Here is a 14,507-nt window from a genome sequence, read left to right as displayed (position 1 = left end):
ACAATAGCTCAAAATAGTAAACATGCATGGGAAATACATTTCACGTATGTGAAAATGTTGCTCTTTGAGTAGTTGTTGGATGTATGGTGTTATTTTTTTGTGTGTGTGGTAGAAACAATGTGCTACTTTTCTTTTGTGAACTTTAAATTGTTCATGTCCCATTTTGTATCGCTTTATTGAAAACGTTTCTTTCTCGTTTTGTTCACAAGCTAAGCATAGATTAATACTGGTCATAAAACTCTGTGTATTGTGCGTATCATGTTTACTTCTCAAACCCTTGTTAAGATTTCCCAAGGTGTCTTCAGTTTGTCTAAACACTATCGTTTCATTTACAAAGCAAAACAATGAATAAAATTGTGTACAATACAGTTAGCAGTGTATGATAGTGATTGACTGATTCCAAAAATATAACTTTATAGTCTAGCCAACCTATGACCTTCACATGCAGGCTTTCTCATAGTCCATCACATAAAATTACTGAAGCAGAGAATGTATGTGTGCACCTTGACAGTAGATCTTCATTGACTTGACATGAATGCTGCTTCAATAAATACTCCTTTCACGTAGTCATGATTTAGGATGTAAGGTAAGCCGTATATCCCCTGGATGAAAACATGACTTCACGATCAGCCGCATCGTCGTGTCCAAATAGTGTTCTATTAAACTTTGCAAAGTAGAGTGACTGCCTTGAAGCATTTTATGAACTTCAACAGGTCAATAATATGATGCCCACACCGTGTCGTTCATATTTTAGTTCTGGTGTGTCACTTTGGTGCTAGAAGTAATTACAGATGTCAGTCCTTATTAGGCTCTGACAGTGGAGATGCAAATTAAAGTATGATGATAACCATAGAACAGGAAATGAAAGCTACAGAGACTATTCGCAGGGGGATTGGGAGCGGGGTTAAACCCCAAATTTCTTTGATAAAATGATGATAAATATTCAATATGGGTTTTCCAAATGGAAATGAAGGAAAAATATCCCACAAAAACAGTTTGTACTGACTTGTCTCCTTTTGAATGATTACAAAAGGTAATTTATTTAATGTGTATTGTTAAAAGACGATGTGAAACAGTTTTGTGTCTATTTTGTTGAACATCTAATGTTGTTGAAATGAAAGGTCAAGGAAAAAAAATAAGAGCCCATCATTGTAACTCTCAGATGCTCTCTACTTAATGGAGGCGCATTGTGTTAATGCCAAATTGCCGTAATATATTTCATTGATATTTGTGTTGCTGTTTTTCCAAGCGAGCCCAGGAAAGTCTAAAAAGCAAAAAACAATGAGATCATCTGCTGTTTTATAATTCGTGGTGTTTTTCTGACATGAGAAGAAGAGCTATATTGATCACTAAATACTAATATCGGTTCCCGACATAAAATCAAGTATGCCGTTTCACACGGACCAAAAGCAGCCAGCGTAATAATAGTAGCGCCCTGCACCACTCCCTGACGGTTATTGGAAATTTTGTCTCCTTAGGCTGTGATCTACATGGGCCTCTGTTACGTAACATGGAAATGAAGTGACATCACACGTTCTAATACTGCTCACTTTTTGATTGACACTATCAGAAATGTAACAATATGTTTATTACCGTGCTTGTAGAACTGCAGTCGTACTGAGAAATGTTTTCCATATGCTGACTGTATTGCAGCTATAAACAAAATTATAAATATTTTACAACAAATGTTTTGGGTTCCCTATAATGAATAAAAAATTACCGCTTATTTAAATCACCAAAAGACCATGCACAAATGACAAATGCCTGTATGACTTTAGTCTGGAACAAACCTTTTTTTCCTCAGTTTATTCTTGCAGAAATGTATCTTGCTCCAAACTTTTTTTTTTAGCGCAAACAAATAACTTTTTGTTTTCATCAGTATAATTTCATGTTTAACCCCCCCCCCCCCAAAACTTAATAGTAATAGCTTAGGAATAGAAATACCGAGCACTACCACATCCCCAGTTATGTGACAGATGTTTAGTTTGAAATCCCCTCTCTAGAAGATTTCTCTTTTTTTCCCCCTCCCCCAATTGAATTGTTAAAGGTTATAGGTTAAATTAATGAGGGGTAAAAGCTTTAAAAGTTTGAAAAATTAGAATTTTCATATTTTTATCACAAAAAATTTGCATTGAAACAGGAGTGTGTAGACTTTTCATACCTACTGGATGGCATCATTAGGGTTAGCCATCTATCACTCATCCTTTTTAAACCAAGAAGTAGTCCGGTCACTAACAGTTAGTTGGACAAACAAGAACAAGAAGACAGAATTTATGGCAAAGGTTTGCATGAGATATTCTAGTGTTAGTCAAACAACACATGATCAAATGTGTCTTTGTATTTTTACACTGTGCTTTATTATGACAAATGAAGGCTTCTCAGTAGTGTTGTCATTGACTTGTCACAACCGTGGAAACTTAATAAATGAGAGATTGATAGATTTGATCAAGTGATTCATTTGGACTCTGGAGGGGCTGCCGTTATCAGATGGAGATGTCAAAACAGAGCAAGTGTGACGTGACACATTAATGACTACTTGGAGGCTTATTCCTTGTCCTACCCTCCACTTTTTTTTATTCTTATTTTAGCTATGGGGAAGTGATTGAACTGTAACATCCAGTTTGGACACAGCACTTTTTTCCCCCCTCCATCGGATATAAGTGATCTATGTTTAATTCATGATACCGCTCCACGCTGTGTTGGCCCTCGGCAAATTGGGCTTGATGGGTTTCCATTTAGAGGTTGCCCCTTTTGCTTGTTTCGCCGCTGAAGTCGACCATGAGGCTTGTAGTCTTAAGATGAGTGGAAGAGAAGAGAGACAAGCATATAGATGAGTGTGTGAGATCCTGCAGTAATCCTGCTGAGCGCCACACTGTCCTCTAGCGGCCGAGTGGTAGTACGGCATGTGCAGCAGAATATTTTAATAGTTCAATGTTTCTAATTTTTCTTGAGTCAACTAGACACATTTTTCATAATTTCTCAAAGTTCACCACAAAAATGATGTACAGTATACTAAAATAATGATCTCAATTTACTGACAAATGAATTTATTTTGACTGAAATCTGGCCCTATTTAGATGAGCACAAAGATATTACGCCGAATCAATGGCAAGAGGATGTTACACAGGTTTAATGATCTATTGGAATAGAACATAATTGTTCTGCCTGTAAATGGAAGATGCATTATTTATTACAAATGAATATTAATTTTAAGGCTTAATTGTCCCGAAAATTAATGTCTATGATAGTGTATTTTTTACGATTTCAACACCAAACTGGACATATGATAAAATGTCTCAAATTTATTTTAAAGTTAAAAATTGCACTATTTGAGATGAGACAGATAGATATAAATGGACTAACTACCATTTACCACAGCTTGAAGTGAAGCCACTGGCGGCCATCTTAAATCACCCCTCACTTTGCGCACCTAACTTGAAATTACATTTACTTTCCAGATGAATTAATTCTCTTATAAAGTCGGAGGAGTTCCAATGTCCATGATTGGTCTGTCGCCATTCCGTTTGGCTGCCTCAAAGCTGCTATGAATCTCATTTTAGTGTTGATATTATATTTAGTAGAATGACATCACTCACATCTGTGTCACCTCATTGGCTTGCAAAGTGTCCCCATCAGTGTTCCATAAATGTCGTATATTTTCCTTTGATGCGGACAACCACAATGTTGATGTAGCCTCGGTTAATGGCGCCCGGGGTCATAATGTTAGCCTTTACAGACATCATTAGTGTTTGATTCTCCATTTGCAATGGGCTGCCTGTTGCCTCGCATGTAATAGCGCTCCATTTCTCCCATAGAAACATTTCATGTGTTTTATGGTGATCACAGCGTTCTTTCTTTATTGTATTCTCAGATGTTTAGTCGATATGACTGCATTGTTTTACGTTTGTCATTATTCCGGTCATCTTGGGCTCGTGATGCATTTTAAAAATGTTTATTGTTAATTGTCATTGAGGTGTGAAGCTTGACTGAACCAAATTCAACACAGGCCTTATTAGCTTTTATCACTTACTGCTGCATGGCCATCTGTGTTTATCTTTGCAATATGCAAATCTAAATACTGTATACAGTGTGTGCATGCGTGCGTGTATGTGTGAGATGAAGTGATGCTTCCGTCTTGACGCTTGCGTTGCAGTCACACAGCTTATGCTGGCTTTATTTTCTGTATTCCAGATGGATTAACCGGTAACCCCCCCTCCTATCATGAAACACACTAACATTGATTCATATTAATTTTTTTCCCAAGCATTACTGGGCTAATATTTTGTTTCCATGCAAATCCCACATACTCCATGCAGTTGTCACTTCCAACGAAATTGATATTCTCCCACGTAGCTGCGGGCTTCCCAAAGGAATGCCAAACCGCCGACAAAGCTCGCTGCTCCTCCTTTACTGCTGCATCCTTAAAAATTGGATGTCGACAGTATGGATATGTGATCAGAATGCGGATGAAATGCCATCTTGCTTGACTTACTCGTTATGTGCCACTCTGATGAAAGTAATTGATTCCATGGACTGGCTCATAAAAGCCCTCTTGTGATACTCTTATGTAACAAATATCAGAATAAACAAAAAATGTCAGGGAAGCTGATGTGCTGCAAAGCAAGTGTTACTTTTTTATAGATGTAAATCTTAGTTGGAAAGAAATCTCCTGGCTCTCTAGCACAATGTCCATGAGCAGTATATGACCTTTCCCGTCCAAAGTTATAGCAATCAGGTCATCGTGTTGTCATCACAGTTCAATCAGGATGCTCCCAGGATAACCAAGCCACTTTGCCCCGAAGATTTTCCATTGGTTCCCTCCCTCGCAGGGGCAGCCAATGTAACTATTAACAAGGTAATTCAAGCGGCAAGTGGGCTATTTTTGAGTGGCACTTGCTGTATTTCATTAGAGTCCCTGTTGGAGGTCTCCACGCCGCAAGCTATGCTTTAATCTTATGCTGGTGGGGAGGGGAGGGGAGGGGGGAGTGAGGGGTTGGGCAGTGCTCTCGAGAGGGAGACAAATTGTAATGTGGTTCAAGATGATCTCCCAAGGCACAAGTGAATGGCTGGCAGCCATTATGGGATGTACATTTCAATGATTTTATGACACATCGTCACAAGATGATGAGCCGGCGAGTTAAAGGTTTGCGGTCGGGGTCACCATGCCCGTGTCCACTCTGGAACATTCTCTGGAGAATGTACAGTGAATTATAGGCGGACACCATTGGCTCCTCAGCGTGTTCTATAAAACTGTTAACCTGAGCATCATTCAAGCATTATGTAAAATGTATTATGCAAATTTGAATGTGACACTAAAGTGCCTTCAATTGTATTCATCCCCTCCGTTGTCACTTTTTGCCACCTTCTAGTAAAAAACATTTGTATTGACATTTTATGACTGAATGACACACAGTGACAATTGGAATAGGTTAATAGTAAATACAAAGAACTCACTTGAACAATAATCTTGCACATCTAGTTTTGTCACATTAGTGTAAAAAAACACTCCTTACCCTAATTGTGATTTACACACAATTCCCTCGCTTAACACCCGCTATTGAGGCTGCACCTTCTTTTGTAATATTTGTCACAAAATAATCAAAATAAAAACATCTGAGTTAATCCATCAAATGTACTCATGTTGTGTACCTCAGGCATCTCTTGCCTGTATTGCGCGGTGATAAAGGAACGCAGCCTGGAGGCAGAGCGGCGAGAATCATCAGTCGGCTTGTTTATCCGACTTGTGTCGGCTGACATTTTATTGTGGCGTCGCTGCAGGACATTGAACTGGCGATAATGTCATTTCCTTAAAGCAGATTGGATTAGAACATTTGGTCCTGATGAGCTGAGCTTACACCCGATTCTATTGCATCTACGTGTTTTTACATACTGATCATTTTCCATACACGGGTATTCATTTTACTGAGGGCAAGGAATATCCTCACATTAATTGTGTATTCAAAGTTAAGTGTGACAGAACATTTTTAAATGTATTAATGGCCTGTTTGACAGTCGTAAAGGGATTCTCTCATATAAGATCAGTTTTACTCCCTCACTGTTTCAATTTTCACCCATCCCGTCAAAAAGCAATAGGTAAGGGAACCTGTGCAACTGTGGTGACAGTTCTGAGAACAGTTTCAAGCTCCCTCATTAAAGCTGCTTCCATTATCCTTTGAAAAAATACACACAAATATGAGACTCCTATAGAGTTTGTAAACAATCATTTAGCTGGAGGTAATAAGCATGTTTGCTTGAAAACGACAGTTAGCATATGGTTACGTAGGAATGGACATGAAAAACTCAATCTACATGATCGTAAATGTTAAAATGAAACAATTTGAGCTCGCCGGAGCAGCGTTGCCCGCATTGCCAGTCATCCGTGTGCCTCAATTATGGACTAATATATGAGACAACCACCTGAGGTGGAATATGTAAAATTGGATTCGGACTACTGGACTTCCAGCAATGAGGCCGACCCTTCAGCCGAGTGTAACACTGATTTAACCTGCTAACGGCAGCTATAGTTGCACAGTTTTAAGATTTCTTACCTTTAAAACAATTTTCCTTGATTTGACATACCCAAAGGTGTTTATAACTTGAACCAAAGTGTCCAAATATTTCATGTGACGGAACAAAGTCAGTTGAGACTGCACGTATTTAGTGTAGTTGGTAAGCAAATGAACGCAAAGCGCTCCAGGCCTGTCAAATTATCTGTAATCATGTTAACTCCGAGTAGAAGCAGTATAAATGCTGGCATTGAGGATCGAGAGGGGCGGCTTTCGGCTAATGTGAGCTTTGGAATGGGACAGATATGGACGCTCGGACATTTACATACAGGAGGAGGAAAAATGTAGGTATGTGATTGATTGTGGTCCCCTTTTTTTTTTTTTTTTTAGGTGGCACTTGAATGCAAAATTTCTCTTTTCTATGTGCTGGAACATGTAGAATTAAGAACTAATATTTTATATTGAATTTGATATCAATGCCGCTTGCATGTTTGTTTTCTGTCTGCGTTTTAATGTTGCCTTTGTTTTGATGACATAATACCATCAAAGTTAGCTTTAAATGCATTCGATAACAAAACAGCAGTAGGTTTACTGTATGTCAAAATTGCAGACTGCTACTAAAATATGTTGGGGTGTAGTTAATCATTTGGGGGCCCGAGGCAAACTCAATAATTAGGCCCACCACCTTTGTGAACCACAAAGATTATTAATATTTATTATTATTATTACAGACAAAAGTGAATTTGGGAAAGTTTTACAATATAGAAAGCCTTTAAGATGCATCTTGAGGATTATTTTTTTAACATGAATTGTTGCAATGCTTCTACTGTATTAAAAAAATCACTCTTCTTGTTTGTCACTTATCAACTCGGCTGACATTGACAGCAGGGCTTCTGCAACTAGCAAGAGCATCGGTTACACACATTGTGTGTCACAGTGAACATGGTGGAATCTTTTGGTAGTTTTGACAAATGATTTGTTTTGTTTTGGGTAGAATTCAAAAGCTGTAGTCATTTGTGCCTCAGGTTGATGAAAGAATTAGCAATTAGAATTAGGGTCAGTCAGGTGCTCTAGGCTGTCAAATTGTTCAGAGGGATTAACGGAGCAAGAACAAGTCGGATATTTTTGCGTTGCTAGGCATTCTTTGTGAAATCTTTGTGTGGATATTTGTACCCTGTGGCGTGGGTCAGTAGAAAAAAATGGCACATGTGCAGAAGTCACGCCAATCTTATCTTTGTTCAGAGCCACATTGCAGTCATGGTTTTCCTCAAAGCTTGTTTTGACAGTAAAACCATAAAAGTGTATGATTGCCTCATCATAATATTGCAACTATATACACAAACACAAAAAATTGATAACCTGGAAATTAGAACTTAAGAAAAACAGTTCAATGGTTTCAATTTATATTGAAAGGGGCTGAGTAACAAGAAATGCTTGCAACATCTCAACCTCATGAAAAGTGAATCTAATTTTCAACATAGGTGCAAATCTTAGCAGTGAATGATTAACTTTTTTTAACATGATTAACTTTATGCAATGTGGCTAACCCACAGGCCTCAGGTTTTGACAGCAAGGTGTTCATGCTCATTCCCTTCATTCTTCAATTGCTGTGCTCTCCTTTGGGTTAAAAACTGAGGTGAAATATCATGTCTGTCAAGCCCTGTCAGGCTTCAGCTTGATTGCTCCGCTTCCTCAAGCAGAGCACTCTGTCCCGGTATGATTAGATGAATAGATTGTGCACGCAGTGTCTCTGTCGCGGTCTGACAGTGTCCGCTGCTGGCTGCAGCCTTATACTGCATCCTCCAATTGGTGCAGCATCAAAATCACTGCACGTGTTTTAGTAAAGTGGTGTTCACTGCTCACACGTGAATATAGCTGTCTATACTATAAGCCTGCTTGTGTGAATTTTAATTCCCTTATCAGCATGTTCAACTTGATGCATTTTTTTTTCCAAATCCCATCTATCTTATAGAGGAACTACAATGTTTTCCCTAATGAGAATGGATGACTCTAAATGAATGAACAGCTGGATTCAACAGGTGCATGTGGAGACCCCCAAGGACAACCCTCTTCCACCTTCCTCCGCCTTTGTAGCCTAGAGCTTTTAATTACAGACACAAACAGCAGATGGCTCTCTCGAGTTTTAATATGGATGCCTGTGATTTGCTGCCATGCTGGTATTTCCCCTGCCAGTGTGTGACTATATATATATATATATATAAGCATTTGACTGCCTGTGTCTCGAAGTAGACCTGCTTTTTTCTGTCTGAAAATTAGCTGCATTTTTTTTTTTCAAGTTAACGGATGAGACAGAAATGCGGTGTAGTGCATCTACCAAATTCACAAACCATTGCCCCTGCAGGAAAATGACAATCCACCTACCATGCGCAGACTACTTTATCACTAAATCAGCAAGTGCCCAGATGAGCGCAGCACAAACACGCTAGATTTGCGCTGGTTACGCCTGTTTTTACGCCAAAATAGGGCTTTTAGTGTCATTTCGGTGGGTATGTCGCTGTCCGTGGTGCTGAAAACACAGTTGGCTTTTTGTATGGTCTGACTGAAGGCTGTACGGACTGTTTTTTTTTTTTTTTTAAGGATGAATCACAGAATTCAATTACAATTTTTCATGAGAAATAGTCAATTTTAATCGCATTGTGTAATATTTATCATATTTTTATATAAAATATTTACAATCCAAACTGTTTTGGCGACATTCAAGAGCCTAAATTACAACATCCAATACTAAATGTTTTCAAATCAATACTATTAGTCAGTCCACACCAGTTTGTTATTATTAAGCTCGTTTTGGAGGCGATACGTATTTTTCCAACTGTATATGAGCTAGTTGAATCTCGCCACTATTACAGAGCGCATCAATTAGTCAGAGGCTCTGGCTTGTTCATCTGAAGTTGCAACTCCACCACTATAATATATCCCCTTCTGTTCAAGCATTTCCTAACGAGAGGGGAGGGGCAAGTGCGGGGTGGGGGACTTGTTGATTGCACTAGTCTACGTAACGCCTTCCGGTATATCCTAAGAAGCGCTCTTCCATTTAAAGTCCAGGGTTATATTCATTTCGGTGTTTGCGCACACATTTGTAGCCTGTCACGCTGTGTACACGTCGTCAGTACTGCTTTGGCCTCAGCTTGTGTGGTCCTGTTATGTTATTTCTTGTCGTTTTTCTTTTTTATTGCACCGGTGGTTCTGTCGCATCTGGACTTTCCTTGAACGTCTAGGAGAAAAAAAAATCGCATTACCGTAAAAGGTTGCCCAACAGGACGTATTGCTCCGGAACAAACTTTAAATCCGCGTAGATGCTCTTTGTGTGCACATGCACGAGCGTCACTTAAACAGCGGCGTGAACGCGCACAATCGGCTGACAGTGGGAGGAGGAGAGAGGACAAGCCCGGCTGGTGAAAAGGAGGGAAAAAAAAGAGTGCATTTGCCTCTCAGCACGCTGCAAGACGCAACTGGAGCTTTTCTTATTTTTGTTTTTAGTATTAAAAAATGTGAATATAAGTATTGCATTGGATACGTCTTTTAAGGGAGCGCGTGTTCTCCAAGACTGTTTCCCCCCCCCCCCCCCCCCCCCCCCCCCCTTCTTCATTCATGCGGAATTACGCACGATTTCCTGGATGATCATCAACACAATTTAATTTTTATCATGAGGTGTTTGGACAGCAAAGAGACTTCTTATTCTTCTTAATAAATAAAACAAAGTGATATTTCACACTATACTGGACCGGAGCGGACTGCTCACGCCGCCACCATGCCGGGACCCTGACCCGGTGGCCGGGGAGGGGAGCCATTTCGTGCCCACACCGCCGGTCCCGGTGCGCCTCCCGGCCAAAGGCTGATCTTGGCCAGCCATGGCCGCTGCCATCGCGAGCGGGCTAATCCGTCAGAAGAGGCAGGCGCGGGAGCAGCATTTGGACCGGCCCTCCACCAACCGGCGTCGGAAAAGCCCCAACAAGAACAAGGGGCTGTGCAACGGCAACCTGGTGGACATCTTCTCTAAAGTGCGCATCTTTGGCCTCAGGAAACGCAGGCTACGGAGACAAGGTGCAAGTTTTGCCACGCAGCCACTGGTTGATTGCCACTCCCTTTCCAAGCTACACATGATCACGTCGATGCGTTTGGCGCGTGCGTAAAAGGTGATAAAACACTGAGCACGTTTGCCGCACGTGAAGAGCTGTCATGTCCTGCATGGTCCACGGTATGGATGGGGAGAAGGGAATGCAGAGTAAATATAGATACACGATTATTGCAATATTTTCATAGTACTATCACAATAATGTGATGCGCTATAGAGTATATTAAACATGCATAGCAGTAAAATCACAATGTCTAACTAATGAAGTAAAACTGTGCTCTGACCAAGTGAATTTGTCTAATTAACTGGGGGGTGGTGTTAAGTTAGAAACAACAATAATAATAAACTAAGCAAAAGTTACATTATACCTTCAGAAATGTAAATCTTTACTGTTGTATTGTACAAGCATATCAATGTCTGACTTGGAAGCTCAGTGAGAAGCAGTATTGTTACAATATCTAAAAAAAAAAAAAGACTTGGTTAGTGTTAATATTGCTGTAATGCAAAGTGCAATAAATCTAATTTATAAATATATCCCCCCCCCCGAACTGTTTCAAAATATAGTTTTACATATTCTGGTGTCGGCCATATTTGAGGAAGTATCGCCATATTTGTGAATGTTATTGGGTCCTTGCACAAACATTTAACCTGGAAAAATAATCTTATACGGCTCCGGGGGGAAATTGTCAAAAGATGTGTTTAGGACAGCTCAACCAGTCTGACTATTTTTTTATTCTGATAAACATAGTTAACTTTCACCAGATATGGACCCTGTTGCTCCGGGCATGCATTGTTTCTCCGACTTACGCATTTCAAAGACCATTTTGCCGTTGACGTTGCAATGTTCAGTGCCCTCTTGTTGGAATGGTGGAAGCTAGGGATCAGATGTTGCCCTTACAGGCCCCATGTGGATTAAAATGTGTTTATGTGCGTCGATGTGCTTTGCACGTGTGTGTGATGTCAAATAGGGAACCCATCTGGAGACGGGTCAGGGTGCTTCAAAATGGCAGATGCAGATTGGTGTCGTCCTCTGTAACCTCAGTGCAAAAGCCTCATCCATCTCGATTAGTGTGTGCGTGTGTTTGTGTTTGTGCATGTACAGATGATAACCTAGTTTTCAATCTCTACTTGCTGTTCATTCACTAGATTACATTAACCGTTATGGCATCTGTAGGAGATTTTTAACCCATTTAGGTTCTGTTAAGTGAAAAAAGATATTTGCCAGAGGATATTCAAAGCACTTCACAAAAAATAACACATTTTGTCATGAGTGGCAAGTTATGCGGAAATTTATTGAAAAGTTTTGTTCCCACATTTAGCTTAGCATAAACGAATACAATTCCTTCATACATTTCCTGTGACTGCTTAGTCAAGTCTTATTTGTATGTTTTTGAAAAAAGTGAATACAAGTTAAAAAAAAAAAAGTAATTTCTCTATTAAATTGGTAATTGAAAGTTTAAAAATAATTTTCCCACATTTTACGGCAAGTGTGTCTTACTGGATTAGCACCTATTCACAAGATTGGTAAGCAATGGCATGCCTAATTTTAGCAAAAAAAAAAAAAAACCTACAAAATTTCCTGCATATTGTGTACCTTATAATTCTCAGTCGCCCGCCACTTGAGTAATCACCTTGGTAGAGACATTTATACATATTTTTTAAGCACATCTATTTTTGATAGTGTCCACAAGGCTAACGATCACACAGATTTTTAGGATTAGCCTCATGTAAATCCGATTACACTCAATCTGGCTCAATTAAAACAGTAGATTATTAGATTATGAAAAATATATAGGAGTATTAGATTAGTTTTTGTAGTGTAAACTTCCTTACTGGTTAAACGAGCAGTAGCTCCAAATCTTATTCACACCCAGTATAAATCATCACAAGGACATTAAGAATTCTAAACATTGTACTGGTTATCAGAAACACTGAGGTCAGTGGTTACGTCATCCTTAAAATTAGAAAAAACGCTGGATTTGAACAGCAATCTGACCCAAGGGATCTGTGGTAGCTGAGGTCAAATCTAAGATCAATAAACAGCTATTGTCCACAATTTACCATCCATAATTATTGATGGACTTCATCAAATGTGAGAAAATTGTTCTCTTGAAGTAAAAACCCTTGTCATTGGGACATGTGGGTCTCTTCTGGTACGGGTGGGGGCACAACTATGCAAGACCTTCTCAATGCATTTGATAATGTTTTAAGGCACTGTCCTAAATTGTACGAGTTCACTCTCTCCTGACTTCACAACCTCAGCAATGTGTGCAACACCCCCCTCGAGCCACTCTGTTCCGGTGTCCACTTGGGGAAGCTGACGGCTTTGGTGACATAACATTGATCCTAAGGTGCCGAGCCGTAGCATAAGGCTTGGAGCAATGTACAAGCAATACTGTCTCTTCTATAAATTCTCATGCTTCTTTTTGGGTAAGGACAAATAATCACATGCGATATAGAATATGGTTTAATCTGAAATTGGAAAATAAATTGCTCGACCTTAGAAAAAGACTACAGATGGAAATATGTGATTTAGGATGGCTTACCTTGCGTGCCGTGGGTCACTATTTCCAAAATGGTTGTGTAGCCACGGCAGATTTCTAATGGGAATTGTCAATAGTGGGCAGAAGCTACATTGCATTGGCATGTCCTGGAAAGTTGCTTGAGGGATTTTTTATTGTTTTCTTTATAGGGGACCTAATATTCAGTCCACAGACCACAAGAGGTCCCCATGAGGGATGGTAGAAACAGACGTGTCCCCAAACACAAATACACACAGATGAACTGATCCGGCACACTACCTACAATTACACATTATTTAATGGGAGCATTTAAAATTATTTTTCTAAATTATACATACATTAAAGAACATTTTGACTTTTTGTTGATGTGTTGAATATTGAGTGTTTTATTTGTGTCTTTTATTAAATTGTAAATGTTTTTTTTTTGTATTGCAATTTCTACTTTATTTTTACTTTGAGATTTTTTCGTATTGTATTTTTTTAATGTTATGTATTAGTTTTTGTGTTTCCTTGCATGTATTAATGAAACACATTTATCATAATAGGTAGGATATTTGGTTGTTAATTTGTTGTCTTTTCGTACATCTATTGTGTTTTGTAGTCTTCTGTTCAGGTGTGCTGGAATATTTCACTATCAGAACTTTGCCAGGATGTAGTGTGGTCAAGGTCGCTGTGACCTTGGATGCTAAAAAAGAAATAAATTGTAAGATACATCCTGATTGATTAACAAACCGAGACAATATTTCAGTAGAATGTTCATCATTTTTTAGTCTTTAATACAACACTTATTTATGTATCTAATATATCAGAGGTGGTGATGAAAGAGTGACTCATCTTTTTTTTTTCTTATGATAATCTGTGTATTTGGACTGTCGCCATGGGAACGGTTCTGATCCATCTCAGGGTGCGACAGGTTGCTTGTATCAGGCGTGTGGGCACCAGCTAGTAGCAGAAGGCTGCAAAAGGAGCTTGCTGACGTTCTCTATCGTCTCATTTCTAAGATGGGTGCTTGTGATGCGACTGTTGCTGCTGCAGACCTTGATCAGCTATTTTTTTTTTCATGTCTGCAAGATGGATGTGTCACCAGCACAGTAAAAAAAGAAAATGAAGAGACATTGATTTTATTTCTCATGTGTGATCTCTAAATTACATTCTCTATATATTTTTTTCTAACTTCTTTACCACACATAGTGAAATACATTAAATGTACAATTTTTTTTATGTTAATTTATAATTCATTCAAATCAGCATGCTGTTCATACAAGTCCACCCATGTCGGATTTTCACAACTTCATACAAACAACTGACTTCGAACCCCATGAGTGGTTTAATTATATGGCTTAGTGTACTTTCCAAATTTTATTGTCTGTGTTTTGGCAAACA

At 39.1% G+C, this 14,507-nt stretch overlaps 1 protein-coding gene across 5 annotated transcripts in view; it reads left to right on the top strand.

The window, feature by feature from the left end:
• fgf14 (fibroblast growth factor 14) overlaps window positions 1-14,507 on the top strand; it is a 64,760-nt gene that overhangs the window by 30,920 nt on the left and 19,333 nt on the right. The window contains exon 1 of one of the 5 annotated variants that reach the window (XM_037239259.1): window positions 9,627-10,571. The exons of 2 other annotated variants lie outside the window; for them this stretch is intronic. In XM_037239259.1, the coding sequence (XP_037095154.1) occupies window positions 10,379-10,571 (193 nt within the window). In that variant the 5' untranslated portion in view covers window positions 9,627-10,378. 2 more of the 5 variants (XM_037239262.1, XM_037239260.1) reach the window with 2 other exon arrangements.

Source organism: Syngnathus acus, chromosome 21, assembly GCF_901709675.1.
Source record: "Syngnathus acus chromosome 21, fSynAcu1.2, whole genome shotgun sequence".
NCBI classification, from domain to species: domain Eukaryota; kingdom Metazoa; phylum Chordata; class Actinopteri; order Syngnathiformes; family Syngnathidae; genus Syngnathus; species Syngnathus acus.
The sequence above is the reverse complement of the archived record's forward strand: the minus strand, read 5'-3'. Positions and strand labels throughout refer to the sequence as shown.